Source organism: Pseudoliparis swirei, chromosome 13 (assembly GCF_029220125.1).
Source record: "Pseudoliparis swirei isolate HS2019 ecotype Mariana Trench chromosome 13, NWPU_hadal_v1, whole genome shotgun sequence".
NCBI classification, from domain to species: domain Eukaryota; kingdom Metazoa; phylum Chordata; class Actinopteri; order Perciformes; family Liparidae; genus Pseudoliparis; species Pseudoliparis swirei.
Window position 1 is genome coordinate 16,705,871 of NC_079400.1, and position 23,914 is coordinate 16,729,784.

Below are 23,914 nucleotides of genomic sequence, written 5' to 3' on the forward strand. Positions count from 1 at the left end.
AGTGTGAGCGTGGCGCTTGAAGGAGTCGGGGGGGAGGAGAGGAAGCGGGTTCCGGCGGGGAGGGGGGGTCGACCCGAGTCCAGCAGGAGAAGAGGGGATATGGCGGCTCCGATGGAGTCACAGGAGTCCCAGGACGCACCGGACGGCGCTGATGCGCAACGAGCCTTCATCTGCGCCTCGTTTAACCAGGACACCACGTAAGCGACCCGCGAGCCGGGGGTTAGGGGCCGGTGGGCCCAGCGTCAACCCAATCTGACTGTTGCATAATAATTTTTTACAGTAATAAGTTAACGTCAACAATCAGGGAGTTGTGTGCGCCTGCGTGAAACCAGAGTTCCTATAGACACGACAAACTTCTCGATGAGTCCATAAGTGGAGTAGGCCCGTTGAACGTGAGACAACAGTTAGTAGCGAACCTTCTCGCTGTTGTGTAATAAGACACAACGTAATGCAATCGATTGAAAACAGGCCACTACAGTGTCCCACGTACGTGTCCACTGGACACCAGTTAATATAATAGTTTAATAATCAGGTTATAGTCATATTATTCAAAGCAACTTTACAGTAAGAGGTTCCTGTGCCATTGTTGTTTGAATCCACTCCACTGATCCATGTGTTGGGTTTATTAACTATAACAAACCAATCCAATGGCTCTGATCGTAAAACCACAGTCAACAGTCTTATCTCTCTGACATCGTGTATTCATCAACTTCAACCACGATAAGAGAAGCCAAGCTTCCTTGGGGGATATTAACACATTTCAATGGGAGATGCATTAAACAAGAAAGCCTGTCATAGATGACTACCATCCCCCGGATGAGGTAAAGCCTGGATCTGACCTGGTGACCCCTCTTGTCAGTAGCAGGCACACATTGGTCTGATGCTACTTGCATGGAAAAGTATGGCTCACTTATTAATACTGTAGAGAATTATCTCGGCTCATGCGACTGTAAATTGGATCATGACAGTCACAGAGTAGCATATAGCATCCATTACATATATGTTTACCCTGTTCTGTGCAGCTACACAAGGGATTGTACGTGTGTGCAGTGGATCATTTTATTATTATTTTCAATTGCAAAGCAATTCCTTTTAACCAAATCCATTCACTAATCTGTTCAAGTAATACCAAACAAATACAAATGGTTCTCTGGGATTATTTTACTGCAACAATTGTAGACTATATGTGTATCAAAACGTTGACAGCAAATGTTGGTATTGTGTGAGTTTGTCTGTTTGTGTGTGTACATCAGATTCCACGTGCCAATTTTTTAAATCAATGTAATTGAAAATGCTAATTAAACTGTTATGAATGTATTTTTCACCTTATAATAAAGGTGGATGTGGCTGTGTTTGTGTTTTGTATCGTAGCTCTCTGTCGGTGGGCACCAAGACCGGCTACCGCCTCTTCTCAGTCACTGCTGTGGACAAGCTGGACTGCATCCACGAGGGAGGTGAGATGGACACTGTAATTTGCTCTCTGCAGTCGACCCTAAAGGTTAAAGTGACAGGAAGTGTTCACACCGTACATAATGCAGACACGGCTACACATCCAGTCGTGCATATACAGTCAGAACATTGTGTCACCGCAGCATCCACAGTATTAATACATGGGTGCTCCTCTGCATGGAGAGGGTAAACACAGGAAATGTCCTAATCCTCAATAGCAGGGGTGTCAAACTCATGTTCACCGTGGGCCATATCACCATCATGGCCGCCCTCTTAAAGGGCCGGAAACACTTTATAAACTCCTCGAACATATTGTTAAATAACTCTCTTTGCATTTGATTATTGTTTATTTGAGTGTAGAAATATTGTACATCAGAAAATGTCTCTACTCTTACAACATACATCCATTGAGTCCTAAACCTTCAAAATAAAAGCACGGGATATTTTTCTTCAATTTCTTTAAGAAAAGGTGATCACGTGTCTTTAAAGCTGCCAGGGGCCACATAAAATGATGCGGCGGGCCGGATTCGGTCCCCGGGCCTTGTGTTTGACACCTGTGCTCAATAGCAACAATGGAAACACATTTTCTTTGGAGGAATTTGAGCTCAATCCTGTCCTCCTTGTCGATGGGACTGACAATTTCCATATTATGTGTAGCTAACGTGGTTTGATGATAGCAGTAAAGCCTGTGTCGTTTGTTATTTAAGTGCAGGAATGTGTAAAGGAAGTGACGGCAGAAGGTGCGCCAGCTTTATCTGAGGGAAAGCATGCGATCCGTATCCACGGTCTTTCACTCGTCCCTCTCCCAGTAGAGTGTCAGGACGTTTACATCGTGGAGCGGCTGTTCTCCAGCAGCCTGGTGGTGGTAGTCAGTCTGTCCATGCCACGGCGGATGAACGTCTACCACTTCAAGAAAGGCACAGAGATCTGTAACTACAGCTACTCCAACAACATCCTCTCCGTCCGGCTCAACAGACAGGTACCCGTGATCCTTCAAAGTGGTTGCTTCTGCTATGTTATATGTATATATGTTAATGTGTCTTGATCTTGTTACCTCAGCGGCTGGTGGTGTGCCTGGAGGAGTCGGTCTACATCCACAATATCAAAGACATGAAACTACTCAAAACCCTGCTAAACACACCCAGCAACCCCACAGGTACACACGATACAGACATCTGGATCAACAAGTGTGCACACCAAAATCAAAAATTACCTCACTTTTAAGCAACAATATGCAACTTTTGCTGAAGTGACATTTACAGGATAATGCAAAATGCTAAATCACACACAACAGTATCAGTGGCGGCTGGTGAAATTTTTTGGGGGTGGGGCGCAGTTTAAATAGCACTCAACAATGAGAAGAAAAGAGGTTTTGAGTAGAATATTGTAAAAACAAAGCTTTATTTAAAGAACACACCGTGCTCAACACTGTCCAATAACAACTATCAACACACTGTAACTTTGGGCATGAGAGGTTCAGAGCAGCTTTAAGAAACATTGGGTTGGGTTTCAGAGGTTTGCAAAATAAAAGAGTTTCACCCTCACATGAAAGCGGTTCAGAGCAGAATAGAGTCAGAAAGAGATCACATGTTACATTGGGTGACAGAGTAGACCCACTACTGTAAAGAAAAGTAGCCCTCCTCTCTTTAAAGTTGGCAAACTTCTCAATAACTCTCTGGTTAAAGTCAATCATGTCTGTAACCAGCCTGTTTCCATTATTCTGGAGGGAATGTGTCTGTTTTTCAGAACTTCTTTGTTGTGTTTTCGATGCCAGTTCGGTCTCCTTCTGCTGCTCTGCTCTGCAAACAGGGTTAGCTTCATGCTGTGAGCGAGTTATCTTCATGCTCTTAGCTAGATAACTGCGGCAAGATTCGTGCTTTACACTTGTCTGCAGCTCTTTAGATCCCTCACCCCGTTGTAGTCCAGAGAGTTTCAGTCCCAGGACTTTGGAACGACAGACAGGAGAAACTAAACAGTGCATTACTCACTGAGCCTCCAGCTAACAGCTCCGTTAGCAACCTGCTCCCGTAGCTCCGTGGAGCTCTCTGGCTGAGGGAAGATACTGGTCTCTGATCTGCCGAATAGTCCAGTCACGTGAAATAATAAAACGATGTCATTGGCCAATGAGCGCACATTTTTGTGCCCCAAGATTCACGTTTCATCCGCCAATGAGAAGCCGTCCTTGCCGAAATGACTGAAATGTTTGCTCGCTCCCGCACACACACATTGGGCCGGTGTCCCGAAAAAGGGGAGGGGCTTCTCTCCGTGATAATGAGTGGCGATATATAATATTTTTTCACATTAACTTAAGTGGTTGTTGACAGGCTGACGGTCTCCCACACACATTTAGCGCGTCAACACGGTATATTTACTATTTAAATGATTTGGCATATAATGTTTTTTGACAGGATTTTTCTTTTTTCAAAATTTTAAGAGGGGCGGCGCCCTATCGCCCCCTATGGACGCACCGCCACTGAACAGTGCAACAGTAGCACAGGCAAAGAGGAGGAGTCAGTATCGTCAGTTGAAGAACACTTATGCTAATATTAGCCACGTTGAGCTACTGGTCATACCAACACTATTTGAATATGCATGGCGTTGCTTTAACGCTACTTGGGAGGGCGCACAGTGCCAATAGAGACAGATACTCAAACCATGCATTTGCTAAATCATTTGATGTTGACTAACTAGTGTGTTGACTCTTTGATTCGGGAGTTTTCAGGTACCGCACTTGACATAAATTAGACCCACACAGATGACACACATGTAGCTCCATTGTAAAGCAACTGGCCCAAACTGGCACAATAGGTGTGTGTTTGTGGAAAATTAAAACGAGTAAGAAACAGAAGAGTGCCTTTCATCCTCCGCTGTGCTCCTTCCGTAGGTCTTTGCGCGCTTTCCGTCAACCACAGTAACTCCTACCTGGCGTACCCCGGCAGCGCCACCATCGGAGAGATCACCGTCTACGACGCTAACAACCTGGTGAGGCCACGTTAAACTCTGACATACACCACCCTTCAAAAGTTTGGGGTCACCCAGACAATGTTGTGTTTTCCATGAAAACTCACGATTATTTATCAAATGAAAAGCAAATATAGTCAAGACATTAATAAGGTTAGAAATAATGATTTTTATTTAATATATTAATTTCGTTCTTCAAATTTGTCGCTCAAAGGAAGGCCAGTTTTTTAGCTGCGCTAATATAATTGCACAAGGGTTTTCTACCCCTCCGTTAGCCTTCTAAGGCGATGAGCCAACACAATGTACCATAAGAACACTGGAGTTGGGCCTATATACACCCATGTAGATATTTTAATAAAAACCAGACTTTTCCACCTAGAATAATCATTTACCACATTAACAATGTATAGAGTGTATTTCTGATTAATTTACTGTTATCTTCATTGAAAAAAACACTGCTTTACTTTGAAAAATAAGGACATTTCTAAGTGACCCCAAACTTTTGAACTGTAGTGTAGCAACAAAGGAAACAGATTTGCAGCTCTAAAAAAAAAAAAAACTGAGGTGCCGTTGTCCTCAGAAATATATTCTCCGTTCAGAGCACCCTGACGCTGATCCAAGCCCACGACAGTCCCCTGGCGGCCCTCACCTTCAATGGCTCCGGCACCAAACTTGCCAGCGCTTCGGAGAGGGTGAGCATCCCTTTTTTTAAATGATCCCTCCTTCCGTTTCATCGCCCGCTGGCTTCTTCCTGTCTGACCACGTTCTCCTCCGCAGGGCACCGTCATCAGAGTCTTCAGCATTCCTGAAGGAACGAGGCTGTTTGAATTCCGCAGAGGAATGAAAAGGTGAGCGCTCCCCCCCTTACATTTCAGCGAGAAAACATGAACGATCACACGGTGGACACGAGGGGGGTGACGGAGGGTCAGCAGTTTAAATGAGGAAGACTTCCAGTGAGGCAGACGTCTCCTGCTGCTCGGTTGGCTGTGAACGCACTGGGCCGCTACCTGTGTCAACGCCCGAGCATCAGCGATAAGGACACTGTGCTTAAGACGAGGGGAAACATTAGACCCGACTGATGAGGCCGTGACACACACACACACACACACTAGGTGTCGTGATAATTTTTTATTAAAATAAACATAGGGAGAGTCTACATTTTGGCTCTATGTGGTCTTGTGAATAGATATTTCTTTAAAATATATGTATTAAAAAAAATAAAAAAGTATCATCTAATCATAATTCTTTTGTTCTTTTCCGTCTCTGTCGGTGTCAGGTATGTTAGCATTAGTTCGTTGTCCTTCAGCGCCGATGGCCAGTTCCTGTGCGCCTCCAGCAACACTGAGACGGTCCATATCTTCAAACTGGAGCAGCACAGCCCAAGGTAAACACACACACACACACACACACATACGGTCTATTTCTACTTGTTTATTTATCCACTGCTTGCTGAGAGACTATTTACTTGACTAACCGGCTAAGACTAACTGAGCTCTGTAATGATGAAGCTCCTTCCTCCATCCAGATCAAAATGAAGCATGTTAGTTGCAGACTTAAAAATAAGAATTCTCTGGTGAAATACGAGGAGTCTGCACTGTCCTTTTCTGAACCTGGCATGGTTCAGAAAAGGACAGTGCATGGACGGACCAGCACCCTCTGCTGTATGTCACACGTAAAGCAGTGCATTATAGTTTTTCTATGACGTTCCACCATCTTTTCATGCAAAATCCAGAGTTGCAGAAATAAATCCGAATGTCTCCAGTGGTGATTAACTCTGACCCACATGGTTTCCTTCCAGTCTAGACGAGGAGTCTCCGACATGGTCGGCGTACATGGGCAAAATGTTCACGGCAGCCAGCACCTACCTGCCCAGCCAGGTGTCCGACATGATGCATCAGGACCGCGCCTTCGCCATGGTGCGACTCAACATGGTCGGCCTGAAGACCATCAGCGCCCTCGCCACGTAAGGCCCAGCTAGAGAGGGATGTTTTTCCAAGAGGCGTATCTATGTGTGGCGTGAATACACAGTGTGTGTGTGTGTGTGTGTTTGTGTTATGTTTGTCAGGATTCAGAAGCTCCCTCGCCTGCTGGTGGCGTCCTCAGATGGGTGTCTCTACATTTATAATGTGGATCCACAAGATGGAGGCGAGTGCGTCCAGATCCAGAAACACAGGTGTGTGTGTGTGTGTGTGTGTCTTAAATAAATGTCGACACGTGAACACAATGTGGCTCTTTTTGGTTTATGCTCATTTCCCCCCGGTGAGTTTGGCGCTACGCTGTCGTCACCGTCTTCGTCTTCTCCGTCCGTGCAGGCTGTTCGACTCCAGCGAAAAGCAGGTGGAACAAAACTCGGCGGCGAATCCAGAGGACGTCTCTCCCCAACCAGCCAGCCAATCGTACGCTGCCACTGTGGCTCTGCCTTCAACCCCGCCCTCCTCCACCACTCTCACAGGTACAGTACTCCTAATCAAAACCTTTAACTGGGTACGTATATAAACCCTACTGTGCACTCTATTACTCTCGCTGTTTGTACTATATGGTTGAAGCGTTACATTTTGTTATGCAACTCCATAAACTTGTTTTAAACATGGAGATGCTGCAAAGTAATTTATTTTCAAGTAAATATGTTCTTCTAATTAGTCGTAAATCTTAGAATTGGTTTCCTCAAAACTTTCTCAAATGGCATCCTGGTCACAAACGCCTCCTCTTCCTCCTCCCAGGTTACTCCGAGGACGGCGGCGTCGAGAAGGGTGACGTCATCCCCGAGCACGAGTTCGCCGAGGGCCCCGTGTGTCTGGACGACGAGAACGAGTTCCCTCCGTTCGGCAACCAGAGTAATTGACCAAATCCTTCTCTCGTGAAACATCCGATCCAAACCCCTGCACAACATATCAGACTGTTTCAAGCAGGAGGTTGGACCAAAGTGTTCCTGTGTTGAGACAGGGCGACACCTTCCACGTGCACCTCCCCTGCTGGCCGAGGGTCAAATCTCGCCAAAATGTTACTTCCAGGAATAAAATATTAGACAGATTGAAAGACTGTCCAAGGCTCCCAGTGTTAACTCCCGTGTTACGCCATTAACAACAGGGTTCAACTTTGTTTTTTTTTGATAATGGAACCTTGACAACACAATGGTGTTATTGTTGCACAATATTATCATGGTAGCAATCAGATGTATATGCGATTGATCTGGCAGAGACGGAACTGGAGCAGACTGAACATACTCTGGTCGTAGAGGAGACACCAGGCGGGCCTGGCCTGCGGCCATTTTGAAGTAACCACGGGCAAGATTCACAAAATTGCTCTGAGGAGAGGTCACCTGGAAGGTCATTTTAGTGCAGATAATAATATCAATATGAAATGAATCAACTCTCTGAAGATCATTTCTTGTTTTCTGACACTTACAAGTCTAAGAAATAAGCACCTGAAAGTATATGATCAGGATTTCTTTGCCTGATGGGTGTTATTAATGGGCATTACATGTTTCACACATCAGTAAAGAGGGGTAATAGTTCACTCGAGAAGGACATCATGTGGGATCATGATACATTATTTAAATCATGATACATGCAGTCAGTATAACATGACTTACAGATGCAGCTGTCAATACTAATTATTATGGTAGCAATAGATGAGACTAAACACCTGCAGAGTCACACATGTAACCTGACAACATGTGGAGAAGTCATCAGCTAACTGGGAAAAGCTCGATGGTGGAGCTTTACACGGCAACGCCACAGTCCTTGACTTTCAGTGATATCCTGATATTTTTGATTTACTATAAATGATGCTGAAAACCATATATATATATATATATCTCAACATGCAACTCATTTTTACTTTGAAATATACAAGTATTACACATCAACGCATAGACCTACCAATGCGTAAATATATTTTGAGGATTTTTATTGTGTGTATAATGTATATATAACATTTTTATATAGTATTGTTATAAGTAACATGGTAATACCATTCAATTTGCCAAAAGGTGGCGCTGCTAGGACACCTGTACGCTGTGTTGAGCTGTTTAATACTGGACATGACACCAGAGACTCATTAAAGCTGAGAAGTGATTCAACCTCTGCACGTTTCTATTTGTTCTTTTGTTAAATAGCATCATTTATGTTGACACCGTTTAAACACTTGGATAAATCTAATCAGATAATAAAGCTGTGGAGATTAACAATCATTAATTCTCTAATTACACTACAACAAACGGTTTTAAAATTGTAGTTTTGTCTTTACTGTCTGACAATCTCTTTTTTTTTAAATGCGTTTATCTCACAACTGGTCAACTCTTTGCAAACAAAAGCTGAGCACCTCAAAAGGAGTTGTTTGAGCTTCTCTTTTGGCCTATTGTGAGCGTGCGTGTGTGTGCATGTCTGTGTGTGTGTGTGTGTGCATGTGTGTGTGGTTTCCCCACCCCCTCAGCCTAGTGTGTGGCAGCGGCACACCACCTGTGTCGGGTCACAGCAGGGCGCGGCAGCCGCGTCCGTGCTGTAGTCTGCTGTGGACGCGGACGTGTCGGTGGCAATGTCCCATAACAACATTTCCCTCCCGCGGGCGACACTCTCCGCTATCGCCCGGTATTCTGGCGTCTCCACGTCCAGGGGTGTTTCCTCCGCCTCGTCGCGCTCCAGGTCAAATATCAACGGCGGGTCGTGGAGCTGCTGCATTCCTGTTGCACCGCCACACACCTCAGCTGCACCTGCATAGAAAAGAGTGTATGTGTCTTAAGATAACAAGCGGCGCTGCAGATGCACCGACTGTAATGTAGATTGTTTTTTGTCCTGGACATTGCGTACCCGTGATGTAGAACGCTTTGTGTGTCTCTGTTCGAACTGTCTGCAGGTCGCCAAACTTCCCCGCAGCACCACTGTTCGGGTGGAACAGAAACTACAAGAAAGAGGAGAAGAACTCCTGAGAATCCTAATCCACGACCCCCACTGACACGACAGGGGAATTATTTATACAAACAGAAAGGAAGACTGAAAACAACAACAAAAACGAGTACCTCATGACCGGTCTTATCACCGCGCAGGAAGACGTTCGTGACGTCAATGCCATCGTACCGTCTGTCTGAGGGGGGAGTTACCTCAGCCAAGGACAGAAGGGTTGGGAAGATATCCATTCCACTGAAAGAGGAGCGGAGGAGACCGTTTTGCATCATGCTGAGTCCCGAGGTATAAACTAAACATAGGAACAAGGACATGGGTATCTCAGGCACTGCGCTTTCCCTTTTCTCATCCGACCTCAACGACCGCACTTACCGGGTAATTTGGAGAGGATCCGTGTCTGAACCTTGCCCTTTCACTACGGGGGTCCCTCAAGGCTGCGTCCTGGGTCCCCTCCTCTTCTCTCCGGACACTAATTATCTCGCTCCGTCATTCACTCGCATGGCTTTTTTTATCATAGCTATGCTGATGACACCCAACTGATCTTCTCGTTCCCCCAATCTGAAACACGGTTAGCAGCACGAATCTCTGACCGTCTGACTGAAATCTTTCAGTGGGTGTCTGCACACTACTGCACCAATCCTTTCCTTCCAGGGAAAGGCTCTCCCACCCACGACCGGACTACCACTTTTAACAACTCTGTGTTATTTTCCAACGACACCTTATAAAAACAGATTAGCACTTCATTGGCACTTTGATGGCATTTACTTATAGCATTGTGCAGTTTGGCTTTCTTGAAGAAATGTTACTTTCTTGATTCTTGTTGTTCTGAGTTTGTACTCTTGGTCGAATGCACTTATTGTAAGTCGCTTTGGATAAAAGCGTCTGTTAAATGACATGTAATGTATTTGAGGGATTTAGCCTCTGATTACTAGTCAAAGGGGAGTACCTGAGCAGGGCTGAGTTGGTGATGTTTGCAGGGATCCTCCCAGGCCAATAAGCCACTGTTGGCACCCTGTGACCTCCCTCCCAGGTGGTCTGCTTCGCTGAGCCTCCACCTAGAATAAACTGTACAATATCAATCCCCTTCATAAAGCATGCATGAAAGGATTTTCCAATTTCTCAGGATGTTTTTTTCTATATACCTCTACTGGTCTGCCACTTTCCCACGAAAGGTCCGACATTTCCTGCATACAGGCACTTCTTTTCCCAAGGGCCGTTGTCACCTAGACACAACACACACACACCACGACTATTTCTAGAATAACTATGTCACTGGTAGTGTGGGAGAGCATAAACCATCCAGCAGACTAACCAGTGAACCAGATGAGAGTGTTGTCTTTGTCTGTGGCGTCCGATGCGCTCTTCACTGCCCCCACCAGGCTGTCCATCTCTCGCAGGCTTGCGGCGTACACTTCACCGTCGTCTGGGCGGCGGCTGGTGGCGGAGGCATCTGGGGGGAGGGGAGGGGCCAGGGGAACATGCATGTGAGCCAGCGCTATGTAGAGCAGATAGGGCTGTCCTCGCTGCCTGCAGAGACAATCAATAATGGAGTTGTCAGAAAACATCAATGATTTGCACAACGTAAAGCAATAACAAGATACATACGATACTGGCACCCCCAACATGGCATTTTGATTTTTTAAACTACGTGTTTGCAGTACACAGCTGAAAAATGAACTCACGTATGTTTTGTGGATTCAGTCATGTTGGAAAATATTCTATGTGCCATTCATAGTGCCTTGAAAAAAGGTTTCCAACTTTAAAGTTCACGAGGACAAAAAAAATCGTAAATATGTATTTTTCATCCAATTTTCTAGCAATATAACTATGCTCCATATTTTTAATTTCTCACTTTGAAAACTATATATATATATATATATAAAATTCAATATTCATATATACAGTATATGAATATTGAATTTTCTCATGTATAAATATTTTTTGTTCTTAATTTGAACTTAACTCAATACTTTTAAACTCTAATACAGTGCATGGCCCAATTTAAATGAAATTTAATTAAACCTGTAAAAACAGCCAGAAATTGCTAAATATAATTTCAAAGAGGTTAAAAAAAAGTCATCAACCACTAGTGTTTAACTGGGATGTGCAATGAACATGTTGTGTAATTGATCAGTGTAATGGCCAAGTGACATTCTAGTTCAGTTTTAAACATCGAGTACCCAGTTGGCTATTGACAGCAACACGACTGACCCCTGCACATGACCCTGTTATGCAGAACAGCTGCAATCAGCAGGGTTTACTGCCCTCCTCCTGTCCCTGCAACACACACACAAACAGACACACGCTGTTGCATCACAAGTTTTCAGGTCAGCTAGTGGAGGGGTGCTCCATTTCCCAAACAACAAGCCGTGGATCACCAGTGACCTGAAAGCACTTTTCTAATAAGAAGAAAGCAGCTTTCCGGTCTGGGGACGAGCTCAGGAGAGTCCAGCGCGACCTGAATCTCAGAGCTAAACCGTTTCTTCAATAGATTTAGTTCACAGCCCTCACCTGTCTCCCCCACACAACACACCTTCCAAACACCTTCCCCCCCGCCCCCTTCTCTATGATGACTGACCAGGTGCGAAGACAGCTGGAGAGACTCCCCCAAGGCAAAGCTGCAGGACCTGGTGGCTTCAGCCCCATGAAGGGTCCTGAAGACCTCGTGTCCTGCAGCACCTCTACAACCTGAGCCTGAGACGGGAGGGCGTCGTGGGGCCTGGTCCCTGTTCAAGGAACAACTTTATGTTTATTGATGGCCTTTTAAACCTTCTGATTCTGTTGACACCTGTTTTTCCAGCTCTCTTGCTCTGCCCAGCAACTCATGGGCTCATGCACACACAAACAAGTCTCCCAAAACCTGTATTGGCAGATGATCCAGATAAAAAGCTTCATAAAGGGAACTAAACCTCCGAAGCTTCAAACTTTACTGGCTTTATGTTTCCCGAAATGAAACATTGGTAATAATCTCAAACTGCTCAAGTAGACGCTGGCCAAAAAATAAAAAAAGACTTGGCTGTGATAAATGATCAGGGTATCAATATCTCACATGGAGACGAGAGTGTTGTGAACTTTTTAAGAAATCTTTCACCCTCACTTAAACTGGAGGAGTAGATATCATCAGTGGATGACACTCTGACACAAAGTAGGTCAGAAACCTATTTCCCTAAAGTACATTTTTACTCGCCTCTAGACAAATTGTTTTACTTATTAGCGGTTATAAAATAACCATGTATTTGTGTATTTATCCCTCTATTTTAGTGAATGAATTCGAAGTTTCACCCATATCCTCTTGCCACCCGAGTAAACTCGTGTTTCCAGGATAATTGAAATGCTGAAAGTCAGTTGTCCGATGTGACATTCTACTAGCCCCCGGGCCGACGGGCAGTCCCAATTGTTGAGCCCTGGCTTAATTAAAACACCCAGGTGGCATAATTAGGTTGAATAAAAAAGGAAAATTACACAGAGACACTCAGGTATTATGATCAGCTACATCTGCCCCGTGCGGTTTTTAAATGCATGGGAAGAAATTGAATCAATGCAACCTTATGATTCATAAAAATATCTGTATGGAGGCAATATGAAACCTTTTATTATAGTCACGGGATGTCGACATTAGACTTCATCACACACACAAACATGCTACACAGACTGTATTTAGGAAATATGAGAAAGACTTGTCATACATATTTGTGTCAAATTTAAATGTCTCATTGCGTCGTGTGTGTTTGCGGCCTTACTGTACCTTGCGTGGCGTATAATCCTGGTCGCAGCAGACTGGTATTGCCCCGTGAGGGTCCACAGGTCGAGCGGCTGCTCCACAACGCTGCTGTTTTCCATCAGAGGGAGGCCCACTGTGGAGGAGCAGCCGCCATGCACACTGCTCTTCAATCTGAAGGGAACAACGGAGAATAACAACACGGTACTTGTATGTTATGAGTGAGTAGTGGTTAGAAGGGCATAGGATGTGCATAAAGCGTGGCCTGATCAGACAGGAAGCAGTTTGCACTGTTTACCATATGAGAAATAAGATGGTTATGACTCCCGATGTATTTAAACATAAAAAGTGTTCACTCATTTGATATCAAAGGTTTATGATTACATGTATTGCATGATCTTGTAAAGTCTAGAAAACAACAAACAAGAATAACCTTTAGTTTCTCTTAAAATGTCCTATCAGAACTTAGACAGGTAAAAACTGTGGGTCAGTGGTTAGCAGGTCCGTCTTTCAATCAGGGGGTTGGCGGTTCAATCCCCGCCTGAGTCAATGTGTCCTTGAGCAAGACACTTAACCCTGAATTGCTCCTTGTAGCTGAGTCTACGGTGTATGAATGTAATGTGATTGTAAGTTGCTTTGGATAAAAGCGTCAGCTAAATTAAGTGTGATGTAAAGATTGGAGTATAAAAGTCAATTTAACTGTCAAATATATATATTTTTTAATTGTAGCTGACCGACATGTATTGGTATTGTTTGGTTTGTATTTAAATGTGTCCACACTATATGCTATATTGTGTTTTTATGATATAGAAAGCTCTCCATTTAATTGCACTGTTCATGTTAAAGCCCGACTAGGGAGTAGAACATTTGCGATAGTGATCTCTCTCTGTCTTCATGAGTTTTAGGCCCAATATTTGACCTGTGTGAAACTGCCCTTTCAAATAAAAATAAGTGAAATCCATTGTGAGAGAGCGTCCTATGCGGCACACAGAGACACACCTGATCACCTGATGTCCTGATGAGTCACAGGGAGGACACCGAGGCAAATCATACCCGGGTATGTCAGTGCAGCCCATGTCATTACTGTAGGGGACACCAAGGTAGTAGTCAAAGCCTGCCAAGGAGACAACACACATGTTTATAATAGTTTACTAACAGTAGATGGCAATCGGGTTTATTTGTGCTTCAATTCTGATGTGCCCGTTCTCGTAGGCAATGGAATGTGTATCCCGAGCTCTCATTTACCTCTGTTGGTCGGACCGTACGGTCCATTGTGGCCGAGGTGCCATTTCCCAATCATGGCGGTGTAGTACCCGGCTGTCTGTAGGAGGTGGGGCAAGGTGACTTCAGACAGGGGCAGACCGGCCACGGAGCTCACGGCAAAGTTGTGAGTCACGCCGTTCCTCAGGCCGTAGCGGCCGGTCAGGATGGCGGCGCGGGACGGCGAGCAGGTGGAGGCGGGAGAATGGAAGTCCGTCAATCTGGAAGTCGTAAGGATACTTTCAGAGTGATGGGGTTTACACCAGACTTTGTAAAGCTACTTAATACACCATAATTAAGAAATAGGTTATCGACCTTAGTCCTTGCTCAGCCATCAAGGTGAGGTATGGCGTGTTGTTGTGAGCATCCAGGTCACCCCAGCCAATATCGTCCGCCAGTATGATGATGAAGTTGGGCTTCTTACTGGGCGTGTTCACACTGGCTCCACGGCGGTACCCCGTGTGGAGCAGCAGACCACACATCAGCATCCCAGACAGAAGCCACGGGGTGAAACCCGCCACCATTTTAGGTCAAGATCTGCAGCGAGGTTACAGAGGTTTCATTTAACTTTAGCATGGCCAATGTAACGCCATCGTATCCAAAGTCAAAAGTTGATGAAGGGTAGTCGAAAAGTGAGCACATAATTTACAAACTTAAAATAGTTGCTGTATTATACCATGGAAACAATAAACAAGCTTGTAGATGAAGAGATTAATACACTTTAAACCACTTGATTCATATAACCTTGTGGGCATGTTAACATGCAAAACCATATAACCTAGAACGGGCACTCGGTAGAGCGCATACCTTCGCCGCAGCCACTTGGCATGAGAGTGTGGGGAACTGTAAATTGATGTAACTTGATACCGGATATTGTGGTAAACATCACAAAAGAATTATGTATGAACATCAGCCTGGATTTGTTGATTTAGAAAGAAAACCATGGACCATGACCATGACCTTTGACCCGATTGATCCCAAAATCTAATCAAATGGTCCCTGGATAATATCCAATCATCCCACCAAATTTCATGCGATTCGGTTTAATACTTTTTGAGTTATGCGAATAACACACAAACACACACAAACACACACACATAATTACACAGCGATCAAAACATAACTTTCCGCAGAATGCGAAGGTAATAATATAAACATATTACATTCTAACACCGTAGACACAGCTACAGGGAGAAATTCAGGGTTTAGTGTCTTGCTCAAGGGCACATTGACTAGGGCAGGGATTGAACCACCAACCCCCTGATTGAAAGACGGATCTGCTAACCACTGACCAGTCGCAAAAAGATTCTATGCACATTCAAAAAGGAAAACAGTCTGCAGAAGAAACAACAAGTCTATATTTGATGGTATTTTTGCTGTCATTCCTCCAGCCAGACCGTGGAGGGACATCAAGGTGTGCGCGCGCAATGAACAGAGTGTCTCGCATACACTCAAAGAAATAACTTGTATGATTTACTTAATAAAATCCTCGTAACAATTTGCACTAACACTAACTAAGTAACTTTTACTGTTGAAGGATTAAGTAAATCCTACTAGACAGTGTTAAGTATAACATACTTAATTTTAGAGTAAATAACCATGAAAATACTAAGTAATTGTTACTTAATTATGCTTAAACATAACTTATATTTATTTAGCTAATTAAGTAAAGTCTACTTAACTTTTTCTCAAACAGAAATTTCAATGTTATGAAATTATTAAGTAAAATCTATCATTTAGAGTTATGAATTAACTAGGTAGATTTTATTATACTTTATAAGTTAGGATTTACTTAATAAAATCCTCGTAACAATTTGCACTAACATTAACTAAGTAACTTTTACTAGACAGTGTTAAGTATAACATACTTAATTTTAGAGTAAATAACCATAATCTTTATACATCACAAATCACAGCCACAATGCAATTCAAAATATTTATTTTGTCAGCAAATAAGATTCAATTTTATAAAAACTCTTGTTTTTCTTAAATAAAAATTCAGTGTCAAGAAATTCACACTTAGGATAATAAAGAAAAATAAAATACAAATATATAAACATTTGTTTTAATCTGCAATCAAGTGACAGAACTGGTGCCTAACTTGACACAACACCAACATGCATGTTGAAACAGCTGCTGAACATTTACAGTCTGTGTACATTTATGCAACCCTGCATCACAAAAATTACGTTCCCCCAGACCTAAAATTCAATTTGCAGTTACGTTTGACTGAAACGTATTTCTCTCCAGATTACGTTTGTATTTGACGTATTACAAATACTCTGATCAACGTATCTTTGCCGTTTGTTATCTCTCTTTTCTACAATTCTGTTATGAATTGGAAAAAGCGTCCTCTAGTCTTATTTATTATTATTTTATATGTTTCGCCTGCGTATTATGACAGCAATAAGCGTTGTAACGGATCATATGAATTGGCGTGAAGATTTACTGCTGGTGACTCTCCTTTATTTTCTTTCTTTAGGTGACAATACATTAATTAAAACTCGTACACTATCACCACCTCATCACCACCTTAACAGAGTCAGTCCCATACGGGTCAAATCAACTATTAAACTTGTTATAAAATGCGCATCTGTCCGTAATCTACACCATAAAGTTCGCATTTTAACCTAAAACAAAGTGAGCTTCCTTTGAACCTTTCAAAATAAATGTCAGATTTATCTGTTAAGCGGAAGTAGTATACAGGGTGTCTACAGGAATAAACCAGTGAAATTTAAGACTTTTTAAGACTTTTTAAGACCACGTCGAAATAAAATTTAAGACCTAACTTACGATGGAAATATACATTAATCTAAATAAACTAATTCAAAGTAAACACACTGATGTCTGTTTAAAATTAACAGTATGGTGTAATGCAAAAGGATAACACAAATGTCATTGCTGTTGTAAATTATATTTATTAATAAATTTTCAGAACATTTAAGTCCCATGAACAAATGCTTATATCAAGTAAATATATTTTAAAAATACAGGCAACATAGTTCCTTTTGAACAAAAAAAAATCTATAAAATAACATAAATAACAATTCCAGCTGCTTTTAAAATGCAAATTCATTTACATAATAGAATGTATGTGTGTCAGTTCTCATGTCTCTATGTGATGGATGTTTGTCACAGGTTCATGTCTACTCCTGAGCTTTTGTGAATATACTAGGAAAACAATCCTTTTCAAACTGTATTAATATAAAAACTTCCAGTTGACATTTGGTCCATTCTCCTGGAAAAAAGAAAAAAAAGGCAGACATTAGCCAAACAACAGTCACCACATCTCTTCATGACACCACCACTTCAGATTAATGTCAGACTGGATAAATATGAATGAAAACTATTTTTACAAATTAAGCAACGTGAGCCATCTCTTGAGCCTAGTGAACACTATGTGACTACCATTCTAAAACTATTTTTAATTAGTCTAATTAATGTGTAGTGCGCCTATGCATAGCTGTTATTAACTTGACACATGAGTAAAGCTTAACTATATGAAACACATACTTATATACAAGAGGATAGTTAATACATATATTTATGTTAGACTTACTTTGAGATGCTGAAGTAGGTCCTGGTGTCATGGCCCATGAGCTCTATAGGATCCTGACTGGACCTGGTCATTTCACCAATAACGCACATGAAGTCCAGCTGTCTGCTCGCGGTGGTCTGGTCCAGAGTCTCGCGTGGTCTGGTCCAGAGTCTCGTGGAACAGAATGAAGAACACGGCGCCCTGTTGGACTTCGTGATGAGCTCTTTGTTGCACGGGCTGGATTTCCTCCGGTGACCTCCAGCGTTGTAGCGTTAGCGTTCGTTCGAGCAAGCGGGCAGGAGCTACGGGGGCAACAGCGCGGCGCGGCAGCAGCTACAGCCCAGCTCTGCTGGCGGCCTTCGCTAATCTCTGTTCTTGCTCTGCTCGTGAGATTCCACCGCTGGAAAGTCTCGCGACACATAACGCAGATTCAGAAGCATCACCCACCGTGACCAGAAACACTCGTCTTTTCAAGCCGTTGTTGAACTTGCATCCTGCCATGTTTTCTAAACTAGCGATGCTTCACGTTAGGGGGATAGGACCGAAGCGGGGGGGCCTAAGAGGAGGGCCCCGTGACACCAGAGAGCAGACACTGCAGGAGCACCGAGCAAAATACGGACCTGGCGGAACAGATTGCCTCATATTCGTAATGACATGACACCCAAAAAATTTAAGACCAATCCAATCTGAATTTAAGACTTTTTAAGACTTTTTAAGGCCTTATTTTTAGGAAAAGCAATTTAAGACTTTTAAAGACTTTTTAAGGACCCGCGGACACCCTGAGTATAAAACGTCTATATTTATTCAAACAATACAATATAAAAGGCATACACACACACACACACTGACAGAAACACATAGACACTCACATACGTACACACACACACACAGAGACACACACATACTCACACACAGACACACACTCTCATACGCACACACACACAGAATGACAGACGCACACACACACACTGACACATACATACACACGCAGGCAGAGACACACACACACAGGCAGAGACACACACACATATACACATGCACGCATACTCTGCAGACTGACCCTTGACCTCCCAATTGTCTCTCAGATATAACCCTCCTGCTTTATATTACATATATTATATCTACCTAAATATAAGACTTTGAGGTCGTGGGGGGAATCCCCTCCAAAACCTTCACAAGAGAAAATTGTCACCGTGCCAATAACCCTTGTACGATGCTTGAAACCAGTCTTTTAGTAAATAAATCGCATCCCGCCAACATCTCCTTGCCTTCAAGGAGGATCGATACGTCAATGGGATCTTCTCCATCGGTGCCACGGACAACCACGATCCTCACGATGTGTTGAGATGCATCACTGCGGCTGTCCACCTGTATATAACATACAATAAGAATTTAGACAATGGTATCAACATATTAATTAACTAACAGCTAATTAAACATTACACAAACTTTGATACAATAAAATGAATAAATAAATTTTAAAAACTTACCAGGCAGTCTTCAAATAACGCCTCCTCTTTCTCACCAAGGTACAGGATAAGGCTGCGGATAATAGTTTCTTGTTTCATCCCAATGCTTTGGTTCTGTGAATAAATAAATATGTTGTCAATACTGAACCCCTTGTTCATGCAAAATGAACTGCATATATCTGCAGAAACAGTGAAAGCAAGACTCATTTATGGAAGCATGGAGTGTGGAGGAACATAGAAGAAACAGAGTAGGAGTAAGCCCCTGTCAACAACCACTTCAGTTAAATGTGACTACAAATAATATATCGCCACTCATCATCACTGAGAAGCCCCGCCCCTTTTACGGGCGCTGGCCAAACGTGCGTGTGCGTGTACAGCCGCACCAAAAACGTCTTGTCAAAAACCTGCCGGGCCAAACAGCGCGGTGTACCTGTGGAGCGGACCTGCGTGCGCAACCAACCGTTGATTTTGGGTTCAAGATATTTAAAAAAAGAAAGGAAAGAGTACGGCGAACACCACCATCTATTCCATGAGTTGTGTCTCGATGGCGAGGCTTCAGTTGCACTTCCGACCGAGCAGGAGTCAGTTGAGCACGGTGTGTTCTTGAAATAAAGCTTTGTTTTTTACAATATTCTACTCAAAGCCTTGTTTCTTCTCATTGTCGAGTGCTATTTAAACCGCGCCGCCCAACAAAAAGAATGTCACCAGCCGCCACTGAATGAAACCGACAGAGAACCAGACAGCAAACATGAGCTAACACAGCGCTGTCATAGCTAGCATGTTTCAGTCTTATTTCAGTATGTTCAAACAATGTACCGAGCGTTACTAACATAAAGCCGGCAGCTGTTGGAATATTGCGGCTCGCAAACGTCTTTCTCTCACACGCGTAACAAGGACCATATATTTTCAAAACGTAGAGACGACTTACTTGTTCTGGCATGAAGCTCTCCTCCAACGTCTCGTCCAACGTCTCCTCCAACGTCTCGTCGCGTTGCCGCCTTGAATGCGAATTGCGCGCGTCGATTGTTTCAAACGCGATAGATGTTTAGATTAATTAAAATGTACTTACCTTTTTCAGTTTATGTTCAGTCATTATAAAACATGTAAACAGTATGAGAAATTGGGGAGTAACATTTACTCTTCCCGCAGAGTTAATTTATTGCATGATTAAAATGTGTAACTTTTACTTAATAAAGTCTAGTAATCAGTGAAACGTATTAACACAATGTAGAATATATACCAATTAATTAAGTATAATTTACAACACCAACAATTTATTTTTTTGAGTGTAACAGCCGTGAACTCAGACCTGTTGCCCGAACTACAACCCCCCAGTGAGTGCAAGGGTTGTGGGGGGGGGAGAACTCCCGGTAAGCTGATCACACCTCCAGGGAAGGGGGTCCGAGTGGCTGTTGTGTCGGGCACATGGTGTTATGCGCCTTCAGAGTGTGTACTCCCCCCCCCCCTCCACCCCCCACGCTTGAGTGGTTGGAGAAAGTGCGCGCGTGCGAACGCGTGTGGTGAAAAGTTCATTGGTGCTCAAGACAACGAGGAGGACGACAGCATGAATGGGGAAGCGTATTGAGGATTAATAACGTGTCTTCGGCTCTGGAAGAGCTCCACCTAGGTGAGACGAACACGCGCGGCTTCCACACGTACCCGTATGTACACGTTAGTAACATATGTCATGGCGGCACAGAGTAGAATTAAATACAGGGCTCAAAACACACATGCAAGTACTTACGAAGTGTGTATTAGTGTAGTCGCGGCGCTGAGAGCATGGCGGTCCGCCGCGTGACGCCTAGGACTATTTAACATTAGCCCCCCCCCCCCCTCCTAATTAAGGAAATAAAGGTAAAGCATTGTCCTGCTATACACTTTAAATGATATTAGATTTCTTCAGAACAGGACAAGGTAGCGTCCTCAAACATAACTTGACTTGTGAGTTAAATATTTTGATAAGGATCCTGTAACCGCACAGACACTGATTTACAAAAACCTGGAGGGGTTACAAGGATATTATTCCCCCCACTGTCATGTTGTTGCTTTAATGTACACCTCAATTTCTCTAAAGGAAAGACCTCCTCTTTTAAGGGTTATTATGGTCTGTTTGTCTTCCTTTGTTAATATGTTTTCTTGCCATTATAAGAGTAATATACGACTTCCTGCAGTACAATACTGTCCAAATATTGCTTAAGAGGGTCTAGTAACACAGTCTTTAAACAGACAGTAATCAACACAAGTGGAGACACCTGTGGGAATTGTTGGCATTAACGTTGCAGAACAGCTGCAGGTTGTTAACTCATTCCTTGTTTCCTGATATAACTCTGAAATGTACATTATTTGTACATTATTTTTTTCTGTTTTTGGGAACCTAAACTTTGTTGTTTAACTTCTGGCAGTTTGCCACTTACCTTTGTACCATTTCAGGTTATTCACCGGGCTTGAACTGCTTAAATGTCAATAAAGGGTGTTCAAAAACTTTTGATCAGTAGTGTATACAAAATAATGTATGTTATATAATTTGATAATAAAGGTTTTTGGAAATTGAAAAAAATAAATCCAAAACTGGACTATTAGCAGTCTTTATAGAAATATTTATCCATTACGGCGAGCCATTTAAAATCTGTTATTACATTTTAGATTTCCATAATTACATTTATACTTGTCAAAAATGCTAATTAAATTTATTCACAAAAACGTTGTTAAGAGTATAAATAGTATTTTACAATATCTACAACTATTTAAATCTTTCAAAATGTAAGTGGACCTTAACCCTTGTGTTGCCTTAGGGTCATTTTGACCCGAATCAATATTACACCCTCCCCCCGCCTTTGGGTCATTTTGACCCGATTCAATGTTTCACCCTCCTGTTACCTTTATATTTACTAACATATTTTACCCTTTGGGTTAAATTTGACACCAGCAATTAAAACCTCCAGAAAATTATTAGAATTAATATTGTTTTCCAAGTTTAAGTGTGAGGCACTTTATGTTTGTTTGTTGACTACCGAAAGAACACCGACATTAAACATTGAATGGGGTCAAATTAATCCTAAAGCGGGGGGAGGGTGTAATATTGATTCGGGTCAAAATGACCCTAAGGCAACACAAGGGTTAAATGGCCGTTTTGACATTTAACATCAGGAGTGAAAATAATTACAGATATCTGTAACCAGAAGAGTATTTTCAGATATCCACAGTGACATCTTTCCTATACTGAAATTATAATTTCAGATATCCATAACTTTGTTCTTTCTAGGGAAAATGACACAAATTGTGTGTATTGACACTTTTTTATTTAGGATATTTTAAAATGTTCCTGTTTCACTAAAACTGTCATTTCTCTTTACAGGGCATGGCGCTGTGCGGAGGGAAGGGGACACGTTTCTTGGGGCCCAATGTGTACCCACAAGCCCCCGACGGAGGCTGGGGATGGGTGGTGGCTGTGGCCTTCTTCGTGGTGGGGGCTTTCACCTACGGTAACATTAAGATCTTTGGCATCTACCTCCAGGACCTGATGGACGAGTTTGGGGAGACCAACAGTCGAGTGTCGTGGATTGTCTCCATCTGCGTGTTTGTCATGACCTTTAATGGTGAGTTTAATGGTTACGTGGGAGCAACCAAGTAAAGTACAGACTTCACTAGAGATTGAAAATTATTAATTATTATTATTAAGTTATGAGAGTTATTGTTCTGTTGTCTACACTAAACTACTCTTATTGGGGCCTCAGGTCCTCTCTCCGCAGTGTTGACCAACAGATTTGGGTTCCAACCGGTCGTTATGATTGGAGGATTACTTATTGTCTCCGGTACCATAGCAACCAGCTTTACCAGCTCTGTCAATCAAATGTACCTCACCTATGGTTTAATTGCAGGTATTTAATTGCTTGTTTCTTCCTATTTGAACAGCACATTCAGCTAATATTCTTTGAGGTTTTTTTTTTTTTAGCAGCTGAATTTCAGAATAAAAGCTTGAATCTTTTCCACGGTGCAGGTCTGGGCTACTGTCTGACCTTCCTGCCCACCGTGACCATCCTGTCCCAGTATTTCACACGTCGGCGGGCTCTGGTGACGGCCGTGGCCTCCACCGGAGAGTCCCTGTCCATGTTTGCCCTCGCACCAGGTGAGTGCAATGGCCTCCACGGAGGTTTTATAAGGAAAGCCATGTAACCAATTTTAGTTGTTGTTGTTGTTCTGGAGTTTGCAACTCTTTACAGCAGGGTGACCTGTACAACTAATTTGGTGATAGGAAAACTCAAGCAAAGAGTTAGAAATATTTGTATTGGAAGATTCAGATGCTTAAACGGTAAGTTTAGCAATATTATGCTTTTTTTTTCTTACTGTCGAAAATGACCAAAAAGACAAAAAAACTGATCCCACTAACAAGTAATCTGTGTAGACTTTGACTGACATTTTTCTTACTTAACATTAGGGATGAGAATTGATAAGATTTTAACGATTCCGATGCCTTATCGATTCCTGCTTATCCATTCGATTCCTTATAGATTCTTTTATCGATTCTTATTGGGCAAGGGGTGAAAAAAAGAGCACAAACGGGTTTATTTACATTAATTTTCTTTTCTATAATGCTGCACACACCATATACAGTATGTAT

General features: G+C 42.7%; 3 protein-coding genes across 7 annotated transcripts in view; 2 read left to right on the forward strand and 1 right to left on the reverse strand.

Moving 5' to 3' along the window:
• LOC130203741 (WD repeat domain phosphoinositide-interacting protein 1-like) lies at nt 1-8,495 on the forward strand. Of its 4 annotated transcripts, none has more exons than XM_056430133.1 (12): nt 1-197; nt 1,372-1,454; nt 2,157-2,428; nt 2,509-2,605; nt 4,334-4,431; nt 5,010-5,102; nt 5,188-5,258; nt 5,687-5,794; nt 6,209-6,373; nt 6,476-6,583; nt 6,723-6,862; nt 7,131-8,495. In XM_056430133.1, exons 1-12 carry the CDS (start codon nt 100-102, stop codon nt 7,250-7,252), a joined length of 1,455 nt encoding a protein of 484 aa, XP_056286108.1. In that variant the 5' UTR covers nt 1-99; the 3' UTR covers nt 7,253-8,495. The 4 variants fall into 4 exon arrangements, with proteins under 4 accessions (XP_056286108.1, XP_056286110.1, XP_056286111.1 ...); XM_056430135.1 differs by having other exon boundaries at nt 2,259-2,428; XM_056430136.1 differs by having other exon boundaries at nt 2,262-2,428.
• On the reverse strand, nt 8,303-21,257 carry LOC130203740 (arylsulfatase G-like). 2 transcript variants are annotated; one of them, XM_056430130.1, is made up of 11 exons: nt 21,041-21,257; nt 14,605-14,826; nt 14,275-14,510; nt 14,029-14,143; nt 13,057-13,203; nt 10,624-10,838; nt 10,454-10,534; nt 10,258-10,366; nt 9,428-9,548; nt 9,219-9,309; nt 8,303-9,121 (listed from the first exon to the last, which is right to left on the reverse strand). In XM_056430130.1, exons 2-11 carry the CDS (start codon nt 14,811-14,813, stop codon nt 8,841-8,843), a joined length of 1,605 nt encoding a protein of 534 aa, XP_056286105.1. In that variant the 5' UTR covers nt 14,814-14,826; nt 21,041-21,257; the 3' UTR covers nt 8,303-8,840. The 2 variants fall into 2 exon arrangements, with proteins under 2 accessions (XP_056286105.1, XP_056286107.1); XM_056430132.1 differs by lacking the exon at nt 21,041-21,257 and adding an exon at nt 20,606-20,684.
• The window catches only part of LOC130203739 (monocarboxylate transporter 7-like), a 22,889-nt gene continuing 19,772 nt past the window's right edge, over nt 20,798-23,914 (forward strand). Inside the window, exons 1-4 of the mRNA XM_056430129.1 lie at nt 20,798-20,923; nt 22,652-22,892; nt 23,031-23,174; nt 23,294-23,422. Of these exons, the coding sequence (XP_056286104.1) occupies nt 22,655-22,892; nt 23,031-23,174; nt 23,294-23,422 (511 nt within the window). The 5' untranslated portion in view covers nt 20,798-20,923; nt 22,652-22,654. The remainder of the gene's footprint in view (nt 20,924-22,651; nt 22,893-23,030; nt 23,175-23,293; nt 23,423-23,914) is intronic.